General features: G+C 39.3%; 1 protein-coding gene across 2 annotated transcripts in view; it reads right to left on the minus strand.

Annotated features, from left to right (window-relative positions):
- LOC128649624 (PML-RARA-regulated adapter molecule 1) overlaps positions 1 to 23,600 on the minus strand; it is a 348,542-nt gene that overhangs the window by 16,996 nt on the left and 307,946 nt on the right. For both annotated transcript variants that reach the window (XM_053702989.1, XM_053702988.1), the window contains exons 13-14: positions 15,974 to 16,136; positions 14,041 to 14,074 (exon numbers count right to left, since the gene is read on the minus strand). In XM_053702989.1, coding sequence (XP_053558964.1) covers positions 14,041 to 14,074; positions 15,974 to 16,136 — 197 coding nt within the window. The remainder of the gene's footprint in view (positions 1 to 14,040; positions 14,075 to 15,973; positions 16,137 to 23,600) is intronic.

Here is a 23,600-nt window from a genome sequence, read left to right on the forward strand (position 1 = left end):
TCTCTCTCTCTCCCCCTCTCTTTTGCTCTCTATATCCCCCCTCTTTTTCTCTCTCTATCCCCTTTCTTTTGCTCTCTCCCCCCTCTCTTTTGCTCTCCCCTCTCTTGTTTTCTCTCTCTCCCCCCTCTCTTATGATCTCTCTCTCTCCCCCTCTCTTTTGCTCTCTCTCTCCCCTCTCTTTTGCTCTCTCTCTCTCCCCCTCTCTTTTTCTCTCTAACACCCTCTCTTTTGCTGTCTCTCTCCCTCTCTCTTTTCCTCTCTCTATCTCCCCTCTTTTGCTCTCTCCATCCCCTTTCTTTTGCTTTCTTCCCTCCTCTCTTTTGCAGTCTCTCTCCCCTCTCTTTTGCTTTATCTCTCCCTCTCTCTTTTGCTCTCTCTCTCCCTCCTTTCTTATGCTCTCTCTCTCCCCCTCTCTTTTGCTCTCTCTCTCCCTCTCTTTTGTGCTCTCACCCCTCTCGTTTGCTCTCTCTCCCCTCTATTTTGCCCCCTCTCTTTCCCACGTTCTCTCTCCCCTTTTTTGCGCTCTCTCCCTCTCTTTTGCTGTCACTTTCCCTCTCTTTTGCTCTCTCTATCCTCCCTCTTTTGCTCTCTCTATCAATTCTCTTTTGCTGTCTCTCTCCCCTCTCTTTTGCTCTTTCTCTCCCTCTCCTCTTATGCTCTCTCTCTCTCCCTCTCTTTTGCTCTCTCTATCCCTCCTCTTTTGCTCTCTCCCCCCTTTCTTTTGCTCTCTCTCCCCTCTCTTTTGCTCTCTCTCTCCCCCTCTCTTTTGCTTTCTATAACCCTCGCTTTTACTGTCTCTCTCCCTCTCTTTTACTCTCTCTATCCCCCTCTTTTGCTCTCTCTCCCCCTCTCTTTTGCTCTCTCTCCCCCTCTTTGCTCTCTCTCTCCCCCTCTCTTTCCCTCTTCACTTTTGCACACTCTCTCTCTCCCCTCTTTTGCACTCTCCCCCTCTCTTTTGCTCTCTCTCCCCTCTCTTTTGCTCTCTCTCCCCTCTCTTTTGCTCTCTCTCCCCTCTCTTTTGCTCTCTCTCTCCCCTTTCCCCCCTCTCTTTTGCTTTCTCCCTCTCTTTTGATCTCTCTATCTTCCCTTTCTTTTGCTCTCTCTCTCTCTCTCTCTCTCTCTCTCTCTCTCTCTCTCTCTCTCTCTCTCTCCCCTCTCTTGTGTTTTCTCTCCCCCTCTCTTTTGCTCTCTCTCTCCTCCCTCTCTTTTCCTCCCTCTCTTTTGCACAATCTCTTCCCCTCTCTTATGCGCTCCCCCCTCTCTTTTGTGCTCTCCCCCTCTCTTTTGCTCTCTCTTTCTTCCCCTCTCTTTTGCTGTCTTTATCTCCCCTCTCTTTTGCTCTCTCTATCCCCCCTTTTGTTCTCTCTATCACTCTTCTTTTGCTATCTCTTCCCCTCTCTTTTGCTCTCTCTCTCCCCCCTCTCTTCCCCCCTTTAATTTACACACTCTCTCTCCCCTCTTTTGCACTCTCCCCCATCTCTTTTGCTCTCTCTCCCCTCTCTTTTGCTCTCTCTATCTTCTTTCTTTCCCTCTCTTTTTCTCTCTCTATCTCCCGTCTCTTTTGCTCTCTCTCTCCCCTCTCTTTTCCCCCCTCTTATTTACACACTCTCTCTCTCCTCTTTTGCACTCTCCCCCCTCTCTTTTGCTCTTTCTATCTCCCCTCTCTTTTGCTCTCTCTCTCTTCCCTCTCTTGTAACATAGTAACATAGTAGATGAGGTTGAATAAAGACCGAAGTCCATCGAGTTCAACCTATACAGAAATGTATCCAAATAATTTTTAAATGTATCTAGGGTATTGGCATTTACTACCTCCTTTGGTATTGAGTTCCACACTTTTATTGCTCTTACAGTGAAAAAACATTTCCGTTGCAAGAGATTAAATCTCCTTTCCTCCAACCTTAAATTGTGACCTCTGGTCACAAACATTTTTCTTGGAATAAACAGAGTTTCTGCCATCTCTGTATATGGGCCTTGAATATATTTATATAAAGTAATCATGTCACCTCTTAAGCGCCTTTTTCCTAAAGAAAACAGACCCAGTTTGGCTAGCCTCTACTCATAGGTTAAATTCTCCAATCCCCTTATTAGCTTTGTGGCCCTTCTCTGGACTTTTTCTAGATCTGCAATATCTTTTTTTGCGATTGGTCCCCAGAACTGCACTCCATACTCAAGGTGAGGTCTTACCAGGGCTTTATATAGTGACATAATTATGCTTTCCTCCCTTGAGTCAATGCCTCTTTTAATACATGCTAGTATCTTATTAGCCTTTGAAGCTGCTGCCCTGTATTGTGCACCCAACTTTAGCTTGTTATCCATTACTACCCCCAAATCCCTTTCCTCCTGTGTTTGGCTAAGTCTTGTCCCATATAAAGAATACGTTGCCTGCTTATTTTTACTTCCAAAATGTAGAATCTTGTATTTTCCCGTATTAAATCTCATTTTCCATTTACCTGCCCATACTTCTAATTTTTGCAGGTCCCTTTGTAATGAAAGTTCATCCTGCTCTGACCTAATAACCTTACTTAACTTAGTATCATCTGCAAAAATAGAGATGTCGCTATTTAATCCTAGCTCCAAGTCATTTATAAAAATATTAAAAAGAATAGGGCCTAGCACTGATCCCTGGGGTACTCCACTGATTACCTTTGTCCAATCTGAGTATGATCCATTTACTACTACTCGTTGCTCCCTATATTTTATCCAGTTATTTATCCACAAACTAACATTTTCAGATATTCCCAGTCTCCTAATTTTGTGCATTAATCTCTCATGTGGCACTGTATCAAACGCCTTTGCAAAATCTAAGTATATCACATCAACTGATTCCCCTTTATCTATATTTTTACTCACTTCCTCATAGAATCTAATTAGATTAGTTTGACATGATCTATTTCTCCTAAAACCATGTTGATTAGAACTCATAATCTTGTTTACACGAATATGCTCATCAATATAATCCCTTATGTTCTATCTCCCCCCTCTCTTTTGCTCTCTCTCCTCCCTCTCTTTTCTTCCCTCTCTTTTGCGCACTCTCTTCCCCTCTCTTTTGTGCTCTCCCCCTCTATTTGTGCGCTCTCCCCCCTCTCTTTTGCTCTCTCTCACTCTTTCCCCCTCTCTTTTGCTCTCTGTAACCCTCTCTTTTGCTCCCTCTATCCCCCCTCTTTTGCTCTCTCTCCCTCTTTCTTTTGCTCTCTCCCCCTTTCTTTTGCTGTCTCTCTCCCTTTCTTTTGCTCTCTCCCCCCTCTCTTTTGCTCTCTCTATCCCCCTCTTTTGCTCTTTCTATCCCCCCTCGTTTGCTTTCTCTATCTTCTTTCTTTTGCTCTCTTCTCCCCCCTCTCTTTTGCTGTCTCTCTCCCCTCTCTTTTGCTTTATCTCCCCCTCTCTCTTTTGCTCTCTCTCTCTCCCTCCTCTCTTATGCTCTCTCTCTCTCCCTCTCTTTTGCTCTCTCTCCCCCCTCTCTTTTGCACTCTCTCTCCCCTCTCTTTTGTGCTCCCCCCCCTCTTTTGCATGCTCTCTCTCCCCTCTTTTGCGCTCTCCCCTCTCTTTTGCTCTCTCTCATCTCTTTTGCTCTCACTATCCCCCCTCTTGTGCTCTCTCTCTCTCCCCTTTCTTTTGCTCTCTTTCCCCCCTCTGTTTTGCTGACTCTCTCCTCCTCTCTTTTGCTCTCTCTCCCTCTCTTTTGCTATCTCTCCCCCTTTCTTTTGCTCTCTCTTTCTCCCCTCTCTTTTGCTCTGACTCTTACTCCCCGCTCTCTTTCCCTCTTTGCCTCTCTTTTGCTGTCTCTCTCCCTCTCTTTTGCACTCTCTATTGCCCCTCTTTTGATCTCTCTCTCCCCCTTTCTTTTGCTCTCTCCCTCTCTTTTGCTGTCTCTCTCCCTCTATTTTTCTCTCTCTATCCCCCCTCTTTTACTCTCTCCCCCTTCTTTTGCTCTCTCTCTCTCCCCCCTCTTTTTTGCTCTCTCTATTCCCCCTCTTTTGCTTTCTCTCTCCCCTTTCTTTTGCTCTCTTTCTCCCCTCTCTTTTGCTTTTTCTCTCCCCCACTCTTTTGCTCTCTCTCTCCCCCTCTCTTATGCTCTCTCTCTCCCCCCTCTTCCCCCCTCTCTTTTGCACTCTTTCTCCCGTCTCTTTTGTGCTCTCTCTCCCCTCTATTTTGCTGTCTCTCTTCCTCTCTCTTTTGCTCTCTCTCTCCCTCTCTTTTGCTCCCTCTATCTCCCCTCTCTTTTGCTCTATCTTTCTCTCTCTCCCCTCTCTTGTTTTCTCTCTCCCCCCTCTCTGTTGCTCTCTCTCCCCCTCTCTTTTGTGCACTCTCTTCCCCTCTCTTTTGCACTCTCCCCCCTCTCTTTTGCTCTCTCTTCCCTCTCTTTTGCTCTCTCTCCCCCTCTCTTTTGCTGTCTCTCCCCCTCTCTTTTGCTCTCTCTATCCCCCCTCTTTTGCTCTCTCTATCCCTCTCTTTTGCTCTGTCTCTCTCCCCTCTCTTTTGCTCTCTCTCCCCCTTCTCTTTTGCTCTCTCTCTCCCCCCTCTCTTTTGCTCTCTCTATCCCCCTCTTTTGCTCTCTCTCTATCCCCCCTCTTTTGTTCTCTCTCTATCCCTCCTCTTTTGCTCTCTTTATCCCCTTTATTTTTCTCTCTTTCCCCCTCCCTTTGCTGTCTCTCTCCCCCCTCTTTTTCTCTTTCTTTCCCTTTCTTTCTCCATCCTCTCTTATGCTCTCTCTCTTCCCCTCTATTTTGCTCTCTCTCTCCCCTCTTTTTTGCACTCTCTCCCCTCTTTCCCCCTCTCTGTTTTGCGCTCTCTCCCCTCTCTTTTGCGCTCTCCCCCTCTCTTTTGCTCTCTCTCCCCCTCTCTTTTGCTCTCTCTCCCCCTTCTCTTTTGCTCTCTCTCCCCCCCCTCTATTTTGCTCTCTCTATCCCCCCTCTTTTGCTCTCTCTCTATCCCCCTCTTTTGCTCTCTCTATCCCCCCTTTTTTGCTCTCTTTATCCCCTTTCTTTTGCTCTCTTTCCCCCTCTCTTTGCTGTCTATCTCCTCTCTCTTTTGCTATATCTTTCCCTCTCTTTCTCCCTCCTCTCTTATGCTCTCTCTCCCCCTCTCTTTTGCTCTCTCTCTCCCCTCTTTTTTGCACTCTCTTTCTCTCCCCTCTTTCCCCCTCTCTTTTCTGTGCTCCCCCCTCTCTTTTGCTCTCTCTCTCCCTCTCTCTTTTGCTCTCTCTCCCCTCACTTTTGCTCTCTCTCTCTCTTCCCCCCTCTCTTTTGCACGCTCTCTCTCTCCTCTCTTTTTGCGCTCTCCCCCTCTCTTTTGCTCCCTCTCTCCTCTCTTTTGCTCTCTCTCTCCTCTCTTTTGCTCTCTTTATCCCCCCTCTTTTGCTCTCTCTATCCCCCCTCTTTTGTTCTCTCTCTCCCCCCTTTCTTTTGCCCTCTTTCCTTCATCTCTTTTGCTGTTCTCTTCCCCTCTATTTTGCTCTCTCTCTCCCTCTCTTTTGCTGTCTCTCCCCCTCTCTTTTGCTCTCTCACTCCCCTCTCTTTTGCTCTCTCTCTTACTCCCCCTCTCTTTCCCCTCTCTCTTTTGCGCCCCCTCTTCCCTCTCTTTTGCGCTCTCCCCCCTCTTTTTTGCTCTCTCTCTCCCCTCTGTTTTGCTCTCTCTTCCCCCCTCTTTTCCCCCTCTCTTTTGCGCTCTCTGTATCTGTCTCTCTCTCCCCTCTTTTGTGCTCCCCCCCTCTCTTTTGCTCTCTCTCCTTTCTTTTTGCGCTCTCTCTCCCCCTCTCTTTTGCTGTCTCTCTCCCTCTCTTTTGCTCTCTCTCTCTCCCCCTCTCTTTTTCTGTTTCTCTCCCTCTCTTTTGCTCTCTCTATCTCACCTCTTATGCTCTCTCCCCCTTTCTTTTGCTCTCCCTCCCCCCTCTCTTTTGCTCTCTCTATCCCCCCTCTTTTGAGCTCTCTTACATCTGCCCAGCCTGCCCACATCACACCCCTGCCCCATCCGTGCCACGCCCAGTCCCGCCCGCATCACGTCCCCCTCACACCTGGTCAGCCCCAGATGCCAGGTCAGTCTGTTGATGGCCAGGTGTGTTTGTCCTCGCACAGTCTCTACTGCCCATGACAGCTTCGGACAAACACACTTGGCCTTTTATAGGATTCTGAATTTGATGTACAACATTATATATTATACAATTTACCACAAGATGGCGACAGAACACTAATAATCTAATACACAGCATTTAGTTTATATTTATCTTTTATTTCTATTCCCTAATTTCTCTGGCTTTCCTACATGCATAATTGACAGTCTACTGTAGTAACAAAATGCTCTAATTTGCCAGAGCATTTATTATTGAACAAATGCCTTTTCTCACTTGTAGTCTTGTCTTCTAGCTTACATAGAGCTAGATTACAAGTGATAGCATGTGTACGATATAAGAATATTGCAAAGATGTTAATTTGAATGCGTATTACAAGTTAAAAGTAAACGTGTTCACTTGAGCACAATATAATTTAAAGCTCTGAAGACATCATGCAAAAGAGTTAGGGATACAAAAAGTTGCATCAAACACCACATATATACATTAAAATATACTGTTACACTCACATAAACACTATCTGATAAACATCATTCAAATAAATATTAACCTTTTAAAGCCGTTATGCCGTTCCATTCCGTCATAATTAGACTGGGCTTTAAAGCCGTTATGACGGAATGGAACGTCATAACTAACGGCTGTCCTGAAGCCTTCTGTGCTTCAGGGATTTAATCGCGGTCTGGAGGGCGTTCCTAGGATTGTAGGGACGCCCCCCAGATGCGATCCAATAATTGAAATCTCGCGATCGTATGCACGATCGCGTAGTTTCAATTTGTCTACATCGGAACAGTTGTTCCGATGTAGGCACTTTAACCCTGTCACGAAAGGGTTAATAAAAAGTATTTATAAGGGTTCAAATGTATATGGTATATGGCCATGTATTTGACTGTGAAAGGGCTATAAGATATATATGTCTAAATAATAATGCTAAAACAATATTTAATCATGTGTTTCACTGTGTATTTACTGTAAATATTTCACATTCCAATATTATTCACATGCAGGACAACATTATTTTTATTGTAAATACATATTTCTATATATATCTGTATATACCTATACCTTTTATTTCAACATTATCATATATATATATATATATATATATATATATATATATATATATATATATATATATATATATATATATATATATATATATATATTTAATAATAAAAATTAATTTCGCAATGTAGATCTAACGGGGTGTCAGGTTGGCGCATATGAAAACTTAGTTATCTTAAGGTGCGTTATTAAAATATTAAGTATAAAAATAATAATAATTATTAAAATGTATTATATATACTGTAAATCATTATATATTCTATGGATTATTTCAATTTTTTACAGTATCTAATAATTTTTAATAATAATATTTTTAAATATTTTATATGTAATATTTCAATAACGCACCTTAGGATAAGTTTTCAGGTGCACTAACCCGACAACACGTTGGATTTTAATTATTAAACAAAGTAGTATCTGTGAATGCTACACTTCAGTTTATTCTAGAATTCCCAGCACCATAGGTATTAAACTCAAGTGGATACCCTGTCTAAAGCAACAGGTAGGTGAGTCTGTTTCAGACTAAAGTTAAAACTATCATCAAGAATGGTCAGCCTTAAAGGGACATATAAGCAAACATTTCTTTCTTTATTTCTTTCAGATAGAGCAATTTTAAACAACTTTCCAATGTACTTCTATTACCATATTTGCTTCATTCTGTTGATATTCTTTTTTGAAGAAGCAGCAATGCACTACTGGGAGCTAGCTGAAAACATTGAATGAGCCAATGGCAAGAGGCATATATGTGTAGTAACCAACCAGCAGTTAGCTCCCAGTATTACTTTACTACCTCTGAGCCATTATGCATGCTTTTTAACCAAGAGAAGCTAATAAGATACTATAAGTAAATAGGAAAGTTTTTTAGAATTACATGCTGAATCATGAAAATGTTATTTCTTTCCTAAAGGTGGTGAGAGTCCATGAGCCATTACTCTGGGATTCAACTCCTGGCCACTAGGGGGAGGCAAAGATTCCCAAATATCTAAGAGCATCGCTCTGGTATTCTAGTATTTGCCTAACAGGAGGAAGGTGAAGAATTGAGGTGCTCCAAATTCTTCGTTGAGAGCTGTCCTCAGACCAATTTGAGGCCCATTTCCCCCTCTGAGAGCTGCTACTGAGAGACAGAGGGGAGATTGGAGTATAGGACAGTGACAGAATCACTCCCATTGAAAGAGTTAGTCACAAGCCTGCCACAGGTTTTGCAGAGGCTGATCCCTTAGCCTCCTCTTGTTGGGATGTTGATATACTCAGATAGATCCTCTTACACATGACTGGATGGGCTCTTTACAGGATACAGTTTTTTCTGCAGACAGTATGCACGGTAGAGTGGGTGCATCTGAGATAAGTGCAGCCATTTCTTACAGTCACATAGCCAACTATTAATAGGTACACCCATTTTGAGGTACATCATAACCAGGGGACGAATTCCCCCTTTAAGACTAAGACGTTTCATATTTAGTCTAGTAATTATGTAAACTTTATTATGTGATAATAGCTGCTAATTACTATTCAGGTAATTCACCTGCTATTTGCATATCAATGCAACTTTATACCTTCTGTTTTTTTTTATGTACACAGTAATAGGGATTGAACTGTTAGGCAATATGAGGGGGAGTCTGTGTAGTTTATGGGTTTTTGGGGCACTGAATTAGCTCTGCAGTTACAGTTATAGTATCTGAGCTATTTCCCTCTTTTTTTTTTAATTCCTCAACTGCACCTTTGTTTCTGAGTGCAACTGCCAGTTTTATTACTGATAGGTAAGATATTTTTTATTAATTATTATGCCAGGCTAGATTTTTATGCAGTGCATTATTATTATTTACTATTATTACATAAGGAGGTTTTCCCTTTACTTTTTACTTACTGATGTCTATTTCATATGTCTTGGACTTTATTCTAAATGGTCTGTTACATTGATTCCAAACATTTTATTTACAGTTTTTACATATATTTACAAAAAGAATAAAAATGGTGGTTGTCTTCATTTATTTTATCTGTTTGTGTATTCTTTCATGTAGCGTACTGAAATTTGTCCCCACTACCTTACATTATCCTTTAGAGAGTAGATCCACCAATAACAACTTTGTTTTCTATTTTTCAGAATTATTACCAGTTCAGCTATGTAATTCCTGAATGGATCTCATTAGGCATTCTAACAGTCTAATTCTGCTCTTCCGCTAAATATATGTCCTATATATATATATAAATATGTCCTCCCTCCGTTTCCTCAATATAAGGGAGTGCTTCAAATTTTCTTACAGGATTTAAAGGTTTGTGCGCTCTGTAGCTGTGGCAGCTATGCCTCCTCCAAGTATGTGAAAAAGTACTATGTCTGAAAGTCATCCTAAAGTTACATTTTCAGATTCTTCTGCATCATCAGAGATCAGAACACCTTTGGATGCCCTTAAAGTTTTCAGACTCAGACACCTCAGGTTGTTTTCTGAAGGTGAGTTTTTATGATGATCAGGAGATTTTTTTCTGATCAGGACACATCAGGAGTCTACCTCTTTCATATTTAAGCTTGAACATCTTAGTTGATTGTTTAAAGAGGTTTATGTACTTTAGGTGTCCAAAACTCTAAATCATCTGAGGAAAAACCTTCCAAACAATTGGATTTGATTTTTAAACCTTCTGCTAAGTCACAATAGGTTGTTTTACTGTTCCTAAAGGTTTTTATTAAAACAATTTTTAAAGAGTAAACCAAGCTTGGTCTTCTCTTTTAATCAATCTTCTAAATGTAATAGGCTGTTTCCTTTACTGACTTCTTATGTAGAGCTTTGGGAAACTTTTCCAGTGGTGAATGGGGCCATTCGTATTAGCCAAACACAATACTATTCCCTTAAAGTATAGTACATTTTTCATGAGCCATATGGACATGAAATTGGTAACCTTTCATTAAAAGGCCTTTTTTCAGCAGGCAATGCTTCTGTAGCAGTTGTGTCTGCTCTTAAGTGTGGCAATTTGTCTGACCAAATCTCAGAAGACTCTAAAGATGAACATTTTCAAAATTGTTTGAAACTTCTAAAGTCAACTAATGCACTTATTTGTGGTTCCATTGCGGGACTTATTTGATTTTATTCTAAGTAAATTACTTTAGCAAAGCTGACCAGAAGGGCTTTGTGATTTAAGTCATTTTCAGCAAACAGGGTGTCCAAAGATAGACTTTTATCTCTCCTTTTCAAGGAAGAATTTATTTGGACCTGGTCTTGACATTCTCATTTCTGCTGTGTCTTCAGGAAAAGGAAGTTCTCTCCCCCTAGACAAGACGTTTAAGGGAAAAATAGAACAAATAGTTTTTTGTCAACCTTGGAACCAAAAATCTGTCCCTTCCGTACAATGACTTGAATCTTCCAGCTCTTCCTGGAAGTTTAATCCAGTTGGAACAAGACAAAGCTTTCTATGAGCCTTCTTCCTCTTCCAAATCAGCATAAAAGTATTGCCCCAATCCAGATTCTTTTCTGGTAGGAGGCAGTTTACCCATTTTTTAGAAGGCCTATCACAGTCTCTCCAAGATCTCTGGATTCTAAACATAGTTTCCCAGGATTACTGTATAGGTTTGAAATCACGGCCTTTTCGAGGAAGGTGTCTTCTGTCTCATCTTCCAAAATACTTTCCAAATATTTATTAGCTGTAGTTTAGTTTAAGTTTTAGAACAAGGCCAAGGATTTTATTCCATTCTTTTCCAAAATTCCCACGAAAGACGGAATGTTCATACCAATTCTGGACTTAATGACTTTAAATAAATTTCTCAGACTTACAATTTTCAAAATAGTAACAATCTGGACAATTCTATCACTTATTCAACAGGGTCAATTTATCTCAACATTTAATTTGAAGGATGACTTCCTACATATTCCTAGACCATATCCAGCTTCTAGGATTTGCCTTTCAGGACAAACTTTTTCAGTTTGTGGCACTTCCGTTTGGGCAATCTACAGCTCCCAGAATTTTTATGAAGGAACATGGGTCAAAGTTACAGTCTGTTTGCTCACAGCTACACTAAATTTCCAACCCATCTTTAACTCAATGTATGGAAGTGTTAGGTCTGATGATTGCAGCATCAGATGTTCTTCATTTTGCACGGTTCAATATGAGACCTCTTCAATTTTGCATGCTTCGACAATTGTGAAAAAATTTCACTCAGCTATCTCATAGAATTTTATGGGATTCTCCAGTAAGGGTAATCCCTGTCCCGGTAGATAGCTTTCCAAAATATTTTTCTGGGGGCATAATTTATTTGCCCAACTTTGAAAATAATGTCTGCAGACACCATTCTCTGGGATTGAGGTTCAGTCTGGAGGTCCAGAAGAGCACAGGGAGTTTGGTGTCTTTAAGAGGCAAGGTTACCAATATTTATCTTGGACTCTTTAGGTCCCTTCAGAGCTATCCTCTTGTTAAAGAATAAACATTTCAGAGTTTTAATTCAGACAATGGGGCCGAATTATCAAACTCTGATTGGAGCTTGATGTCCCTGTTTCCGTGCGAGCCTTCAGGCTCGCCGGAAACAGAAGTTAGCATAACTGGTCCATATGGTCTGAGGCTGCGGACATCAATCCGCCCGATCCTATACGATGCAGCTGATTGACACCCCCTACTAGGGGGCGGCATTGCACAAGCAGTTCACAAGAACTGCTTGTGCAATGATAAATGCCAACAGCCTATGCTGTCAGCATTCATTGATGTCTGTCGGACAAGATCTGCTGAGTGGATCATATCGGACAGACCGATGATAAATCAGTCCCCAAGTTAGAGCTATATCTTATATCCATCATCTAGAGAGAACTTGCAGTTCCTTAGTAATAATTTAGAAAGTCTCAAGGTTTTTTGAATGGACACATAAAACTTTTCAGTATTTTGCATCCCAGGAAGGAAATCTGTGAAGCAGATTTTCTTAGTAGGAAATCCTTTCAACATGAATGTTTTCTCCCTCATCAAGAGATAGACCTGATGACTTCTGTTTCCAAGAGTCATAGCTCAAATTGAATAGAGCATTCATCATTAATTTAAATGCTCCAGTCAGGCCCTTCAATCAGATGTCAAGCTTTCTCCAGTTATCAAAATCTCAAGTCTCTCATCTTGATGAATTAGAGATTGTATACCTTTTTTTTTTTTTTTTTTTTTTTTTATAACAAAGAGGTTTAATTGATGCTAAATCAAACACCTTATTTCAGGCCATAAAGTAAATATTTTCAAATGATTTGAAAAGTTGTTTCTTTCTTGCTTTTGAAAACCAGTGTTTTATTGGCATTCTTTTGAAGTTCCAGAAAATCTTCTTACTGCAAGTTGGTTTAGCTAATGACTTATCTGTTAACTGTTTAAAGAGTCACATTTCTGCTTTTTTTCTGTTTCATACTACAAGAAAATGCTAAGTGTCTTGACATCAAGAGGCCCATTTATCAAGCTCTGAACAGAGCTTGATGGCCCGTGTTTCTGGCGAGTCTTCAGACTCGCCAGAAACACAAGTTATGGAGCAGCGGTCTAAAGACTGCTGCTCCATAACCCTGTCCGCCTACTCTGATGAGGCGGACAGGAATTGCCACAATTCAACCCGATCAAGTATGATTGGGTTGATTGACACCTCCCTGCTGGCGGCTCATTGGCCGCGAGTCTGCAGGGGGCGGCGTTGCACCAGCAGTTCACAAGAGCTGCTGGTGCAATGCTGAATATGGAGAGTGTATTGCTCTCCGCATTCAGCGATGTCTGTCGGACCTGATCCGCACTGTCGGATCAGGTCCGACAGACAATTGATAATTCAGCTTCCAAGGCTTTGTTCAGGCTTAGTCAGGATATATCCAGTGTTTAAACCAATTTCTCCTCTTTGGAATATAATTTTTTTTCCAAGCTTTTTAGGTTTCTCTTTTCGAACCTACATGCTTTTCTTCTGTCATGGAAGTTTTTTTTTTTTATATAGCAATATCTTCTGCTGGAAGACTTTCTGATTATTTTTACCTAAAGGGATTTTTTGGATATCATCAATTGGGAGATTACAGCCCATCCCCTTGTCCTAATCCAAATAATTAATTTGATGGTGTGTTACTTAGATATTGTAAGAGCAATAGAATTATACTTTTGAATTACAAAGGTTTTTATAAAATCCTTTAATCTGTTTATCCCTTTGTCCACGTAAAAGTCACAGGGCCACATCAGTTTCTTTAGCTTTTTGGCTAAATCCTCTGATTACCAAGGTTTACATGGTGGTGGTATAGTCTTTTTCAAAACTTATATTGCCCTTTTTTTTATCATTTTCTTCTTGAATTTATAAGAATGAGGATGATATTAAATAAAATTTGCAAGGCAGAAACATATTTTCTCTAAATTCTACCAATTTGTTGTGTTTGATAGTAAATAGGTGTCTGCCTTAAAATGTTTTTGTTGTGCCCAATTACTCGTGGACTGCACAGCTTGAGCATTAGTTCCAGGAGTAATGGCTTGTAGACTCTCACCACCTTATGAAAGAAAACAAAATGTATGCTTACCTGATAATTTAATTTATTTGATAGTGATGAGAGTCCAAGAGACATGTCCATTTTAATTTTTTATGTTATTAATTTTTTCTATAAGCATTTATAGTTTACACCTTTTATTCCCTAAATTGTCCTTTCCTTCCTTTCTACTTTCTTGGCTATATTTTAGACTAAAATACCAAAGAGATGGGAGGGATTAAGTGCTCTTAGATCTTTGCCTACTTCTAGTTGCCAGTAGTTGAATCCCAGGAGTAATAGCTTGTGGACTCTCAGCCACCATGAAAGAAATTAATAATCAGATAAGCATAAATTTTGTTTTTGACTTTACTGTCCCGTTAATGCCCCACCATTTTGTAGATTGTAAAAATTATGTTTCTGTCATATAGTTTAATATATTAAAATTAAATGAATCTTTGTATCCATGAAAATAAAAATATTTCAAATACTTACAGCTGCAGCACATATTTTCTTTTAACGTAACCATCTGAAAAAGAAAAGCATCATATAATGTGACTGAAAGAACTGTAACATTTTTAAATAGATAATACTATTTTAAAAGCTTAATGTGGCCTACTGTAATAGTTGTATATCTTGTACATTTTGGCAGACATGGTGTAATTTAAACAGTATCCTTTATAATTAATTATTCACAGCCCTTGTCAATCATAACTGATGAACAAGTTTGGTTAAAATCTGTCCTTTTATCACAGACCGTCAGTTACCATTAAAGGGACATTAAACACTAAATACATGCTAGATAGAATGATGCATTCAAAGAAAAGATTAGTCCATGACTAACATGTAGATGTATTTTTTAAAGTTTCATTAGTTGTTTAATAAGTGACAAAATAAGTGTAAAGTTTTAGTGTCTATAAAACACTGGGAGCTGCCATGTTGTAACTTGTGTTACCTTATCTGCTGTGGCCAATTAGGGACAGTTATACATAGGTCATTAGATTGTGCAGCCAATGGTTGTGCTGGATTTAACAGTGTTCTGCACTTCCATTTCTAACAGGAACTGAAAAGCTCACAATTTCAGAATGGAATTACAGGCAAATAGGAAAAAATAAATAATGAAAGTATATTGCAGAGTTGTTTTATATATACAATTTATCATTTTATATTACCATCTCAAAGTGTTTAATGTCCCTTTAATCCTGAACATTTGAAACAAATCAGCTTTTTTAAGTCAATGAAGAGGTCATTTTTTTTGTGCTTCTTTCTATGGGTCTATGAGAATAGGTTAACAGTGCACACTAATTAAAAAAATAATATGCATGTGTTTAGAGCAGTTTATTTTTTGACAGGTTTCTAGTGTTTTTGTGTTTACCCCCCACTAAAAAGTTAAACGCATAGGCAAAGTCACACAGTGTGCTCCGGTGGCTTTGAAAGCCTATAGCCCCTATTTATGAAGTCAGACATACAAGGATTCCAGTTATGGAACCTGTCTAAACATGATCACTGTGAGTGGGCAGCTGAGGCTGCACACCCCCATTTAGCAATGCACAAGGATATCCTTGAGTAGATCCTCCCTAGCTTGTGTGGAACCAATCACACAGAAGCAGGCTCTGTCAGTCAGTCTAGAACTAATAAAATTGGGTTGGGTCAACGCCGCCACTTCAAAGGTTAACATGTGTCGGTCTGAATATGAATCTAACCATCTCTTTTTATCTTGCCCACAAGGGCTCCAAAGCTACTACTTATAAATTTTCTTTCCTCAATTTTGTTTCCAGGGCTGGTCTTGTAAAATTACTTCATCAACTAAATTGCTAACTTGCCCATGTTTAAAATGGACTAATTTTGTTTTTATTGAACTTAATTTAGGAGAGCCTGCATTGTCTTTCATTCTATACTGACAAATACATTAGGGACCTAGAAGTGTCAAAAGTATCAAAGTTACAATGAACTTATTAAATGTACTTTATGTTATTTCTTAAAAGAAAGTTGCTAAAATGACAACATGTATATAGATCTTGTTTAAGAACACATTTTTCCAGGGCCTAAATTGGAGCAAAAGACTAATTCTTTTGTCAGGATTGCTAACATATTTTTAAAAAGCTGCAGAGACCCGTAGAATGTGTTGGGTTGACTCCTATTGCTAGCACCTAGTGGTTTATTCACTGCTAAAACATTTATTTTAAATAATGATCTAAAAGCATATGTAAATATCCATTCCTCCCAGGAGACTTAGACTAGGGGGCCAATTTACCATGCTGCAAATGCAGCAGTTTCCACAAGGTGGCGGATAACATTCATCCTGATCGGATATGATTGGGATGATGCAATACCTTGTGCTAATACTTCTGCTTCTTATACACGATAATATAGCTTTCATGTATATGGAAATTAATTGTTATTAAAAAACAATGCAAACACAACCTACATTTTCCTTTACTATTTCGGCACAGGAGTTTCTCTTGATTGGTGAACTGAATGACTTCAAAGATCTCTCCTTTGCTAATTGACAGATCTTTAAATCCTCCTCTTTTGTTTCCAGCACTTGGAACAACCATCATCCTCGTCAAAACCTTTATTTCACCTTCAAACTGTAAGTAAATACATTTTTATGTTAATATCACTGTAGACATTTTCATTCTACAAGTGTATGTTTTAATGAGACACACATAACATGGTAAAAGAGCATATAACATATTTTAAAAATTATCTAGGTTTGATTTACCTTCTAATATTTTATTTTCAATACCAGTTGCATCTTTTTTGGTTACTTTTATTTTAACTTAAATTTTTATTTTTTTCTTATCACTAGCTTGTACCTTTAATTTTAGTAAGGCATCAGTTTACTTTTAGAAAACAGCTTATCATTTTTTACACCTGTATTAATTGATTTAAACAGAAACTGAAAATAAGATTACTGATTGGTGTTGTCATTGCAGGAAGTAATTCATTGACTTGTAAAAGAGCTGTCTTTTTCGGGGTAAATTCTGAGGCAAATAAATAACTTTCTTTATTTTCATTGGAGAGATTTCATAAGGAAAAAAACATTTAGGGCCAAATTATAAGTGAAGAGCAAAATATTGCTTTCACTAAAGCGACATTTGTGCTCCAAAATGTAATTGGCACTTTGAGTTGGCATTGCACTTGACTTGTAATACCAGCGCACATTTGCAGTTTTATGAGTTAGGTGCAATGGTAACGCATACTCACATTCGAAGATTCCATGGAAGCATTGCGCTCACGAGAGGGTGCTTCCATAGGCTTCAATGGGAGCCTCATTCTGATGCCAATATACACGGCACAGAACCTAAGCACAGCAAAGGATATAAGTCACAGTGATGGGCAGTAATTTTAAATATATATGCATATGCTTATATACATATATATTTATGTGTTAATATGTGTATATACATATATTAGCACAAAAATATATATGTATATAGTCATATACATATATATTTACAGGGAACACTGTAAATAGGCCGCAATTTAAAGGCACTTTTCAGTACTGTTTTTTTTTTCTCAAATAACCCACACCCTCCAACTTTAGCCCCTTATAACTGCCTTATGCAGTTAAATTATAAAAAAATAAAATTCTAATATTTTTATTTTTTAATAAAGATAAATACACTGAAATTTGGAAGAAATTAGGGGACATTTAGAAAATTAACCAGAGGTCTGACCTCTGATAACTTTTTGGAGCTCTAATTGCTACCGCAGGCGTGCGATAAATTAGCGTGCAATAAATTAGCGCTCCACTTATAATCTAGCCCTTAATCAATTGCACTATAAATAGACTGAACTCTGACCATGTTCCTATCTTGTCCTTTGGCCTCAGTCTCTTACAGATTTGTTTCCAACCCAGCCTGCTTCTTGTCTCTTTATGTTGCCTTATTCCTTGGACCAGAGGTTTGTCTGTACTGTTGCCAAGCTTGCTTATCTTCTGTATCTCCATCTAGTGGGTCATGTCCTGGACTATTTCCTGTTGCTGAGTCGGTATACCACCTGCTGCAGCACTGCTACCCAGGCCCAGGGTCCATTTTAGGGCAGATATTGTTATAGTTTCAAATTGAAAACTATTCTAATTCATCTAAATAGTCTGAAGAGGCTCTTTTGTCCACTCCCAGCTTCTGTAGTTTGTTTCACGGTGGTGAAATCAAAATTTGGCTACTAGCGCTAAGGAAGTATTTTGAGTAACGAGCGGATTAGTGAACAAGATCAACCACCAAAATCCGGTGTAAGTTAAAGATTACACAATTCAATGTTGAACTATGTCCTTCTTGTAAAAAGGAATCCTTGTTGTTTTGTCTGCAGCAAGCAACTTTGTTTCCTACGCTCCTATGTTGACCCACTTTGTGCAAACTAAGGATTGAAGTTTTTGCTTGCATAAACACTAACAGCTTAAGAAAACTATCTATATATAACATAATTTATGTAAGAACTTACCTGATAAATTCATTTCTTTCATATTAGCAAGAGTCCATGAGCTAGTGACGTATGGGATATACATTCCTACCAGGAGGGGCAAAGTTTCCCAAACCTCAAAATGCCTATAAATACACCCCTCACCACACCCACAATTCAGTTTAACTAATAGCCAAGAAGTGGGGTGATAAAAAAGTGCGAAAGCATATAAAATAAGGAATTGGAATAATTGTGCTTTATACAAAATCATAACCACCACAAAAAAAGGGCGGGCCTCATGGACTCTTGCTAATATGAAAGAAATGAATTTATCAGGTAAGTTCTTACATAAATTATGTTTTCTTTCATGTAATTAGCAAGAGTCCATGAGCTAGTGACGTATGGGATAATGACTACCCAAGAAGTGGATCTTTCCACACAAGAGTCACTAAAGAGGGAGGGATAAAATAAAGACAGCCAATTCCTGCTGAAAATAATCCACACCCAAAATAAAGTTTAACGAAAAACATAAGCAGAAGATTCAAACTGAAACCGCTGCCTGAAGTACTTTTCTACCAAAAACTGCTTCAGAAGAAGAAAATACATCAAAATGGTAGAATTTAGTAAAAGTATGCAAAGAGGACCAAGTCCCTGCTTTGCAGATCTGGTCAACCGAAGCTTCATTCCTAAAAGCCCAGGAAGTAGAAACTGACCTAGTAGAATGAGCTGTAATTCTCTGAGGCAGAGTTTTACCCGACTCAACATAGGCAAGATGAATTAAAGATTTCAACCAAGATGCCAAAGAAATGGCAGAAGCTTTCTGGCCTTTTCTAGAACCGGAAAAGATAACAAATAGACTAGAAGTCTTACGAAAAGATTTCGTAGCTTCAACATAATATTTCAAAGCTCTAACAACATCCAAAGAATGCAACGATTTCTCCTTAGAATTCTTAGGATTAGGACATAATGAAGGAACCACAATTTCTCTACTAATGTTGTTGGAATTCACAACTTTAGGTAAAAATTCAAAAGAAGTTCGCAACACCGCCTTATCCTGATGAAAAATCAGAAAAGGAGACTCACAAGAAAGAGCAGATAATTCAGAAACTCTTCTGGCAGAAGAGATGGCCAAAAGGAACAAAACTTTCCAAGAAAGTAATTTAATGTCCAATGAATGCATAGGTTCAAACGGAGGAGCTTGAAGAGCTCCCAGAACCAAATTCAAACTCCAAGGAGGAGAAATTGACTTAATGACAGGTTTTATACGAACCAAAGCTTGTACAAAACAATGAATATCAGGAAGAAGAGCAATCTTTCTGTGAAAAAGAACAGAAAGAGCAGAGATTTGTCCTTTCAAAGAACTTGCGGACAAACCGTTATCTAAACCATCCTGAAGGAACTGTAAAATTCTCGGTATTCTAAAAGAATGCCAGGAAAAATGATGAGAAAGACACCAAGAAATATAAGTCTTCCAGACTCTATAATATATCTCTCGAGATACAGATTTACGAGCCTGTAACATAGTATTAATCACAGAGTCAGAGAAACCTCTTTGACCAAGAATCAAGCGTTCAATCTCCATACCTTTAAATTTAAGGATTTCAGATCCTGATGGAAAAAAGGACCTTGTGACAGAAGGTCTGGTCTTAACGGAAGAGTCCACGGTTGGCAAGAGGCCATCCGGACAAGATCCGCATACCAAAACCTGTGAGGCCATGCCGGAGCTATCAGCAGAACAAACGAGCATTCCTTCAGAATCTTGGAGATTACTCTTGGAAGAAGAACTAGAGGCGGAAAGATATAGGCAGGATGATACTTCCAAGGAAGTGATAATGCATCCACTGCCTCCGCCTGAGGATCCCGGGATCTGGACAGATACCTGGGAAGTTTCTTGTTTAGATGGGACGCCATCAGATCTATTTCTGGAAGTTCCCACATTTGAACAATCTGAAGAAATACCTCTGGGTGAAGAGACCATTCGCCCGGATGCAACGTTTGGCGACTGAGATAATCCGCTTCCCAATTGTCTACACCTGGGATATGAACCGCAGAGATTAGACAGGAGCTGGATTCCGCCCAAACCAAAATTCGAGATACTTCTTTCATAACCAGAGGACTGTGAGTCCCTCCTTGATGATTGATGTATGCCACAGTTGTGACATTGTCTGTCTGAAAACAAATGAACGATTCTCTCTTCAGAAGAGGCCAAAACTTAAGAGCTCTGAAAATTGCACGGAGTTCCAAAATATTGATCGGTAATCTCACCTCCTGAGATTCCCAAACTCCTTGTGCCGTCAGAGATCCCCACACAGCTCCCCAACCTGTGAGACTTGCATCTGTTGAAATTACAGTCCAGGTCGGAAGCACAAAAGACGCCCCCTGAATTAAACGATGGTGATCTGTCCACCATGTTAGAGAGTGTCGAACAATCGGTTTTAAAGATATTAATTGAGATATCTTCGTGTAATCCTTGCACCATTGCTTCAGCATACAGAGCTGAAGAGGTCGCATGTGAAAACGAGCAAAGGGGATCGCGTCCGATGCAGCAGTCATAAGACCTAGAATTTCCATGCATAAGGCTACCGAAGGGAATGATTGTGACTGAAGGTTTCGACAAGCTGTAATCAACTTTAGACGTCTCTTGTCTGTTAAAGACAGAGTCATGGACACTGAATCCATCTGGAAACCCAGAAAGGTTACCCTTGTCTGAGGAATCAAAGAACTTTTTGGTAAATTGATCCTCCAACCATGATCTTGAAGAAACAACACAAGTCGATTCGTATGAGATTCTGCTAAATGTAAAGACTGAGCAAGTACCAAAATATCGTCCAAATAAGGAAATACCACAATACCCTGTTCTCTGATTACAGACAGCAGGGCACCGAGAACCTTTGTAAAAATTCTTGGAGCTGTAGCTAGGCCAAACAGCAGAGCCACAAACTGGTAATGCTTGTCCAGAAACGAGAATCTCAGGAACTGATAATGATCTGGATGAATCGGAATATGCAGATATGCATCCTGTAAATCTATTGTGGACATATAATTCCCTTGCTGAACAAAAGGTAAGATAGTCCTTACAGTTACCATCTTGAACGTTGGTATCCTTACATAACGATTCAATATTTTTAGATCCAGAACTGGTCTGAAAGAATTCTCCTTCTTTGGTACAATGAAGAGATTTGAATAAAACCCCATCCCCTGTTCCGGAACTGGAACTGGCATAATTATTCCAGTCAACTCTAGATCTGAAACACATTTCAGAAATGCTTGAGCTTTTACTGGATTTACTGGGACACGGGAAAGAAAAAATCTCTTTGCAGGAGGTCTCAACTTGAAACCAATTCTGTACCCTTCTGAAACAATGCTCTGAATCCAAAGATTGTGAACAGAATTGATCCAAATTTCCTTGAAAAAACGTAACCTGCCCCCTACCAGCTGAGCTGGAATGAGGGCCGCACCTTCATGTGGACTTAGAAGCAGGCTTTGCCTTTCTAGCTGGCTTGGATTTATTCCAAACTGGAGATGGTCTCCAAACTGAAACTGCTCCTGAGGATGAATGATCAGGCTTTTGTTCTTTGTTGAAACGAAAGGAACGAAAACGATTATTAGCCCTGTTTTTACCTTTAGATTTTTTATCCTGTGGTAAAAAAGTTCCTTTCCCACCAGTAACAGTTGAAATAATGGAATCCAACTGAGAACCAAATAATTTGTTACCCTGGAAAGAAATGGAAAGTAAAGTTGATTTAGAAGCCATATCAGCATTCCAAGTTTTAAGCCATAAAGCTCTTCTAGCTAAAATAGCTAGAGACATAAACCTGACATCAACTCTGATAATATCAAAAATGGCATCACAGATAAAATTATTAGCATGTTGAAGAAGAATAATAATATCATGAGAATCACGATGTGTTACTTGTTGCGCTAAAGTTTCCAACCAAAAAGTTGAAGCTGCAGCAACATCAGCCAAAGATATAGCAGGTCTAAGAAGATTACCTGAACACAGATAAGCTTTTCTTAGAAAGGACTCAATTTTCCTATCTAGAGGATCCTTAAACGAAGTACCATCTGACGTAGGAATAGTAGTACGTTTAGCAAGGGTAGAAATAGCCCCATCAACTTTAGGGATCTTGTCCCAAAATTCTAATCTGTCAGACGGCACAGGATATAATTGCTTAAAACGTTTAGAAGGAGTAAATGAATTACCCAAATTATCCCATTCTTTGGAAATTACTGCAGAAATAGCATCAGGGACAGGAAAAACTTCTGGAATAACTACAGGAGATTTAAAAACCTTATTTAAACGTTTAGATTTAGTATCAAGAGGACCAGAATCCTCTATTTCTAAAGCAATTAGGACTTCTTTAAGTAAAGAACGAATAAATTCCATTTTAAATAAATATGAAGATTTATCAGCATCAACCTCTGAGACAGAATCCTCTGAACCAGAGGAATCATCAGAATCAGAATGATGATGTTCAGTTAAAAATTCATCTGTAGGGAGAGAAGTTTTAAAAGATTTTTTACGTTTACTAGAAGGAGAAATAACAGACATAGCCTTCTTTATGGATTCAGAAACAAAATCTCTTATATTATCAGGAACATTCTGCACCTTAGATGTTGAAGGAACTGCAACAGGCAATGGTACTTTACTAAAGGAAATATTATCTGCTTTAACAAGTTTGTCATGACAATCAATGCAAACAACAGCTGGAGGAATAGCTACCAAAAGTTTACAGCAGATACACTTAGCTTTGGTAGATTCAGCACTTGACAGCGATTTTCCTGTAGTATCTTCTGACTCAGATGCAACGTGAGACATCTTGCAATATGTAAGAGAAAAAACAACATATATATAAAGCAAAATTGATCAAATTCCTTAAATGACAGTTTCAGGAATGGGAAAAAATGCCAAAGAACAAGCTTCTAGCAACCAGAAGCAATAAAAAATGAGACTTAAATAATGTGGAGACAAAAGTGACGCCCATATTTTTTCGCGCCAAATAAGACGCCCACATTATTTGGCGCCTAAATGCTTTTTGGCGCCAAAATGACGCCACATCCGGAACGCCGACATTTTTGGCGCAAAATAACGGCAAAAAATGACGCAACTTCCGGCGACACGTATGACGGCGGAAACGGAAATAGAATTTTTGCGCCAAAAAAGTCCGCGCCAAGAATGACGCAATAAAATGAAGCATTTTCAGCCCCCGCGAGCCTAACAGCCCACAGGGAAAAAGTCAAATTTTAAGGTAAGAAAAATGTTAAAATGCATTATCCCAAATATGAAACTGACTGTCTGAAAATAAGGAAAGTTGAACATTCTGAGTCAAGGCAAATAAATGTTTGAATACATATATTTAGAACTTTATAAACAAAGTGCCCAACCATAGCTAGGAGTGTCACAGAAAATAAGACTTACTTACCCCAGGACACTCATCTACATATAGTAGATAGCCAAACCAGTACTGAAACGAGAATCAGCAGAGGTAATGGTATATATAAGAGTATATCGTCAATCTGAAAAGGGAGGTAAGAGATGAATCTCTACGACCGATAACAGAGAACCTATGAAATAGACCCTTTAGAAGGAGATCACTGCATTCAAATAGGCAATACTCTCCTCACATCCCTCTGACATTCACTGCACGCTG

The sequence above is a fragment of the Bombina bombina genome, chromosome 2 (genome assembly GCF_027579735.1).
Source record: "Bombina bombina isolate aBomBom1 chromosome 2, aBomBom1.pri, whole genome shotgun sequence".
Classification (NCBI taxonomy): Eukaryota; Metazoa; Chordata; class Amphibia; order Anura; family Bombinatoridae; genus Bombina; species Bombina bombina.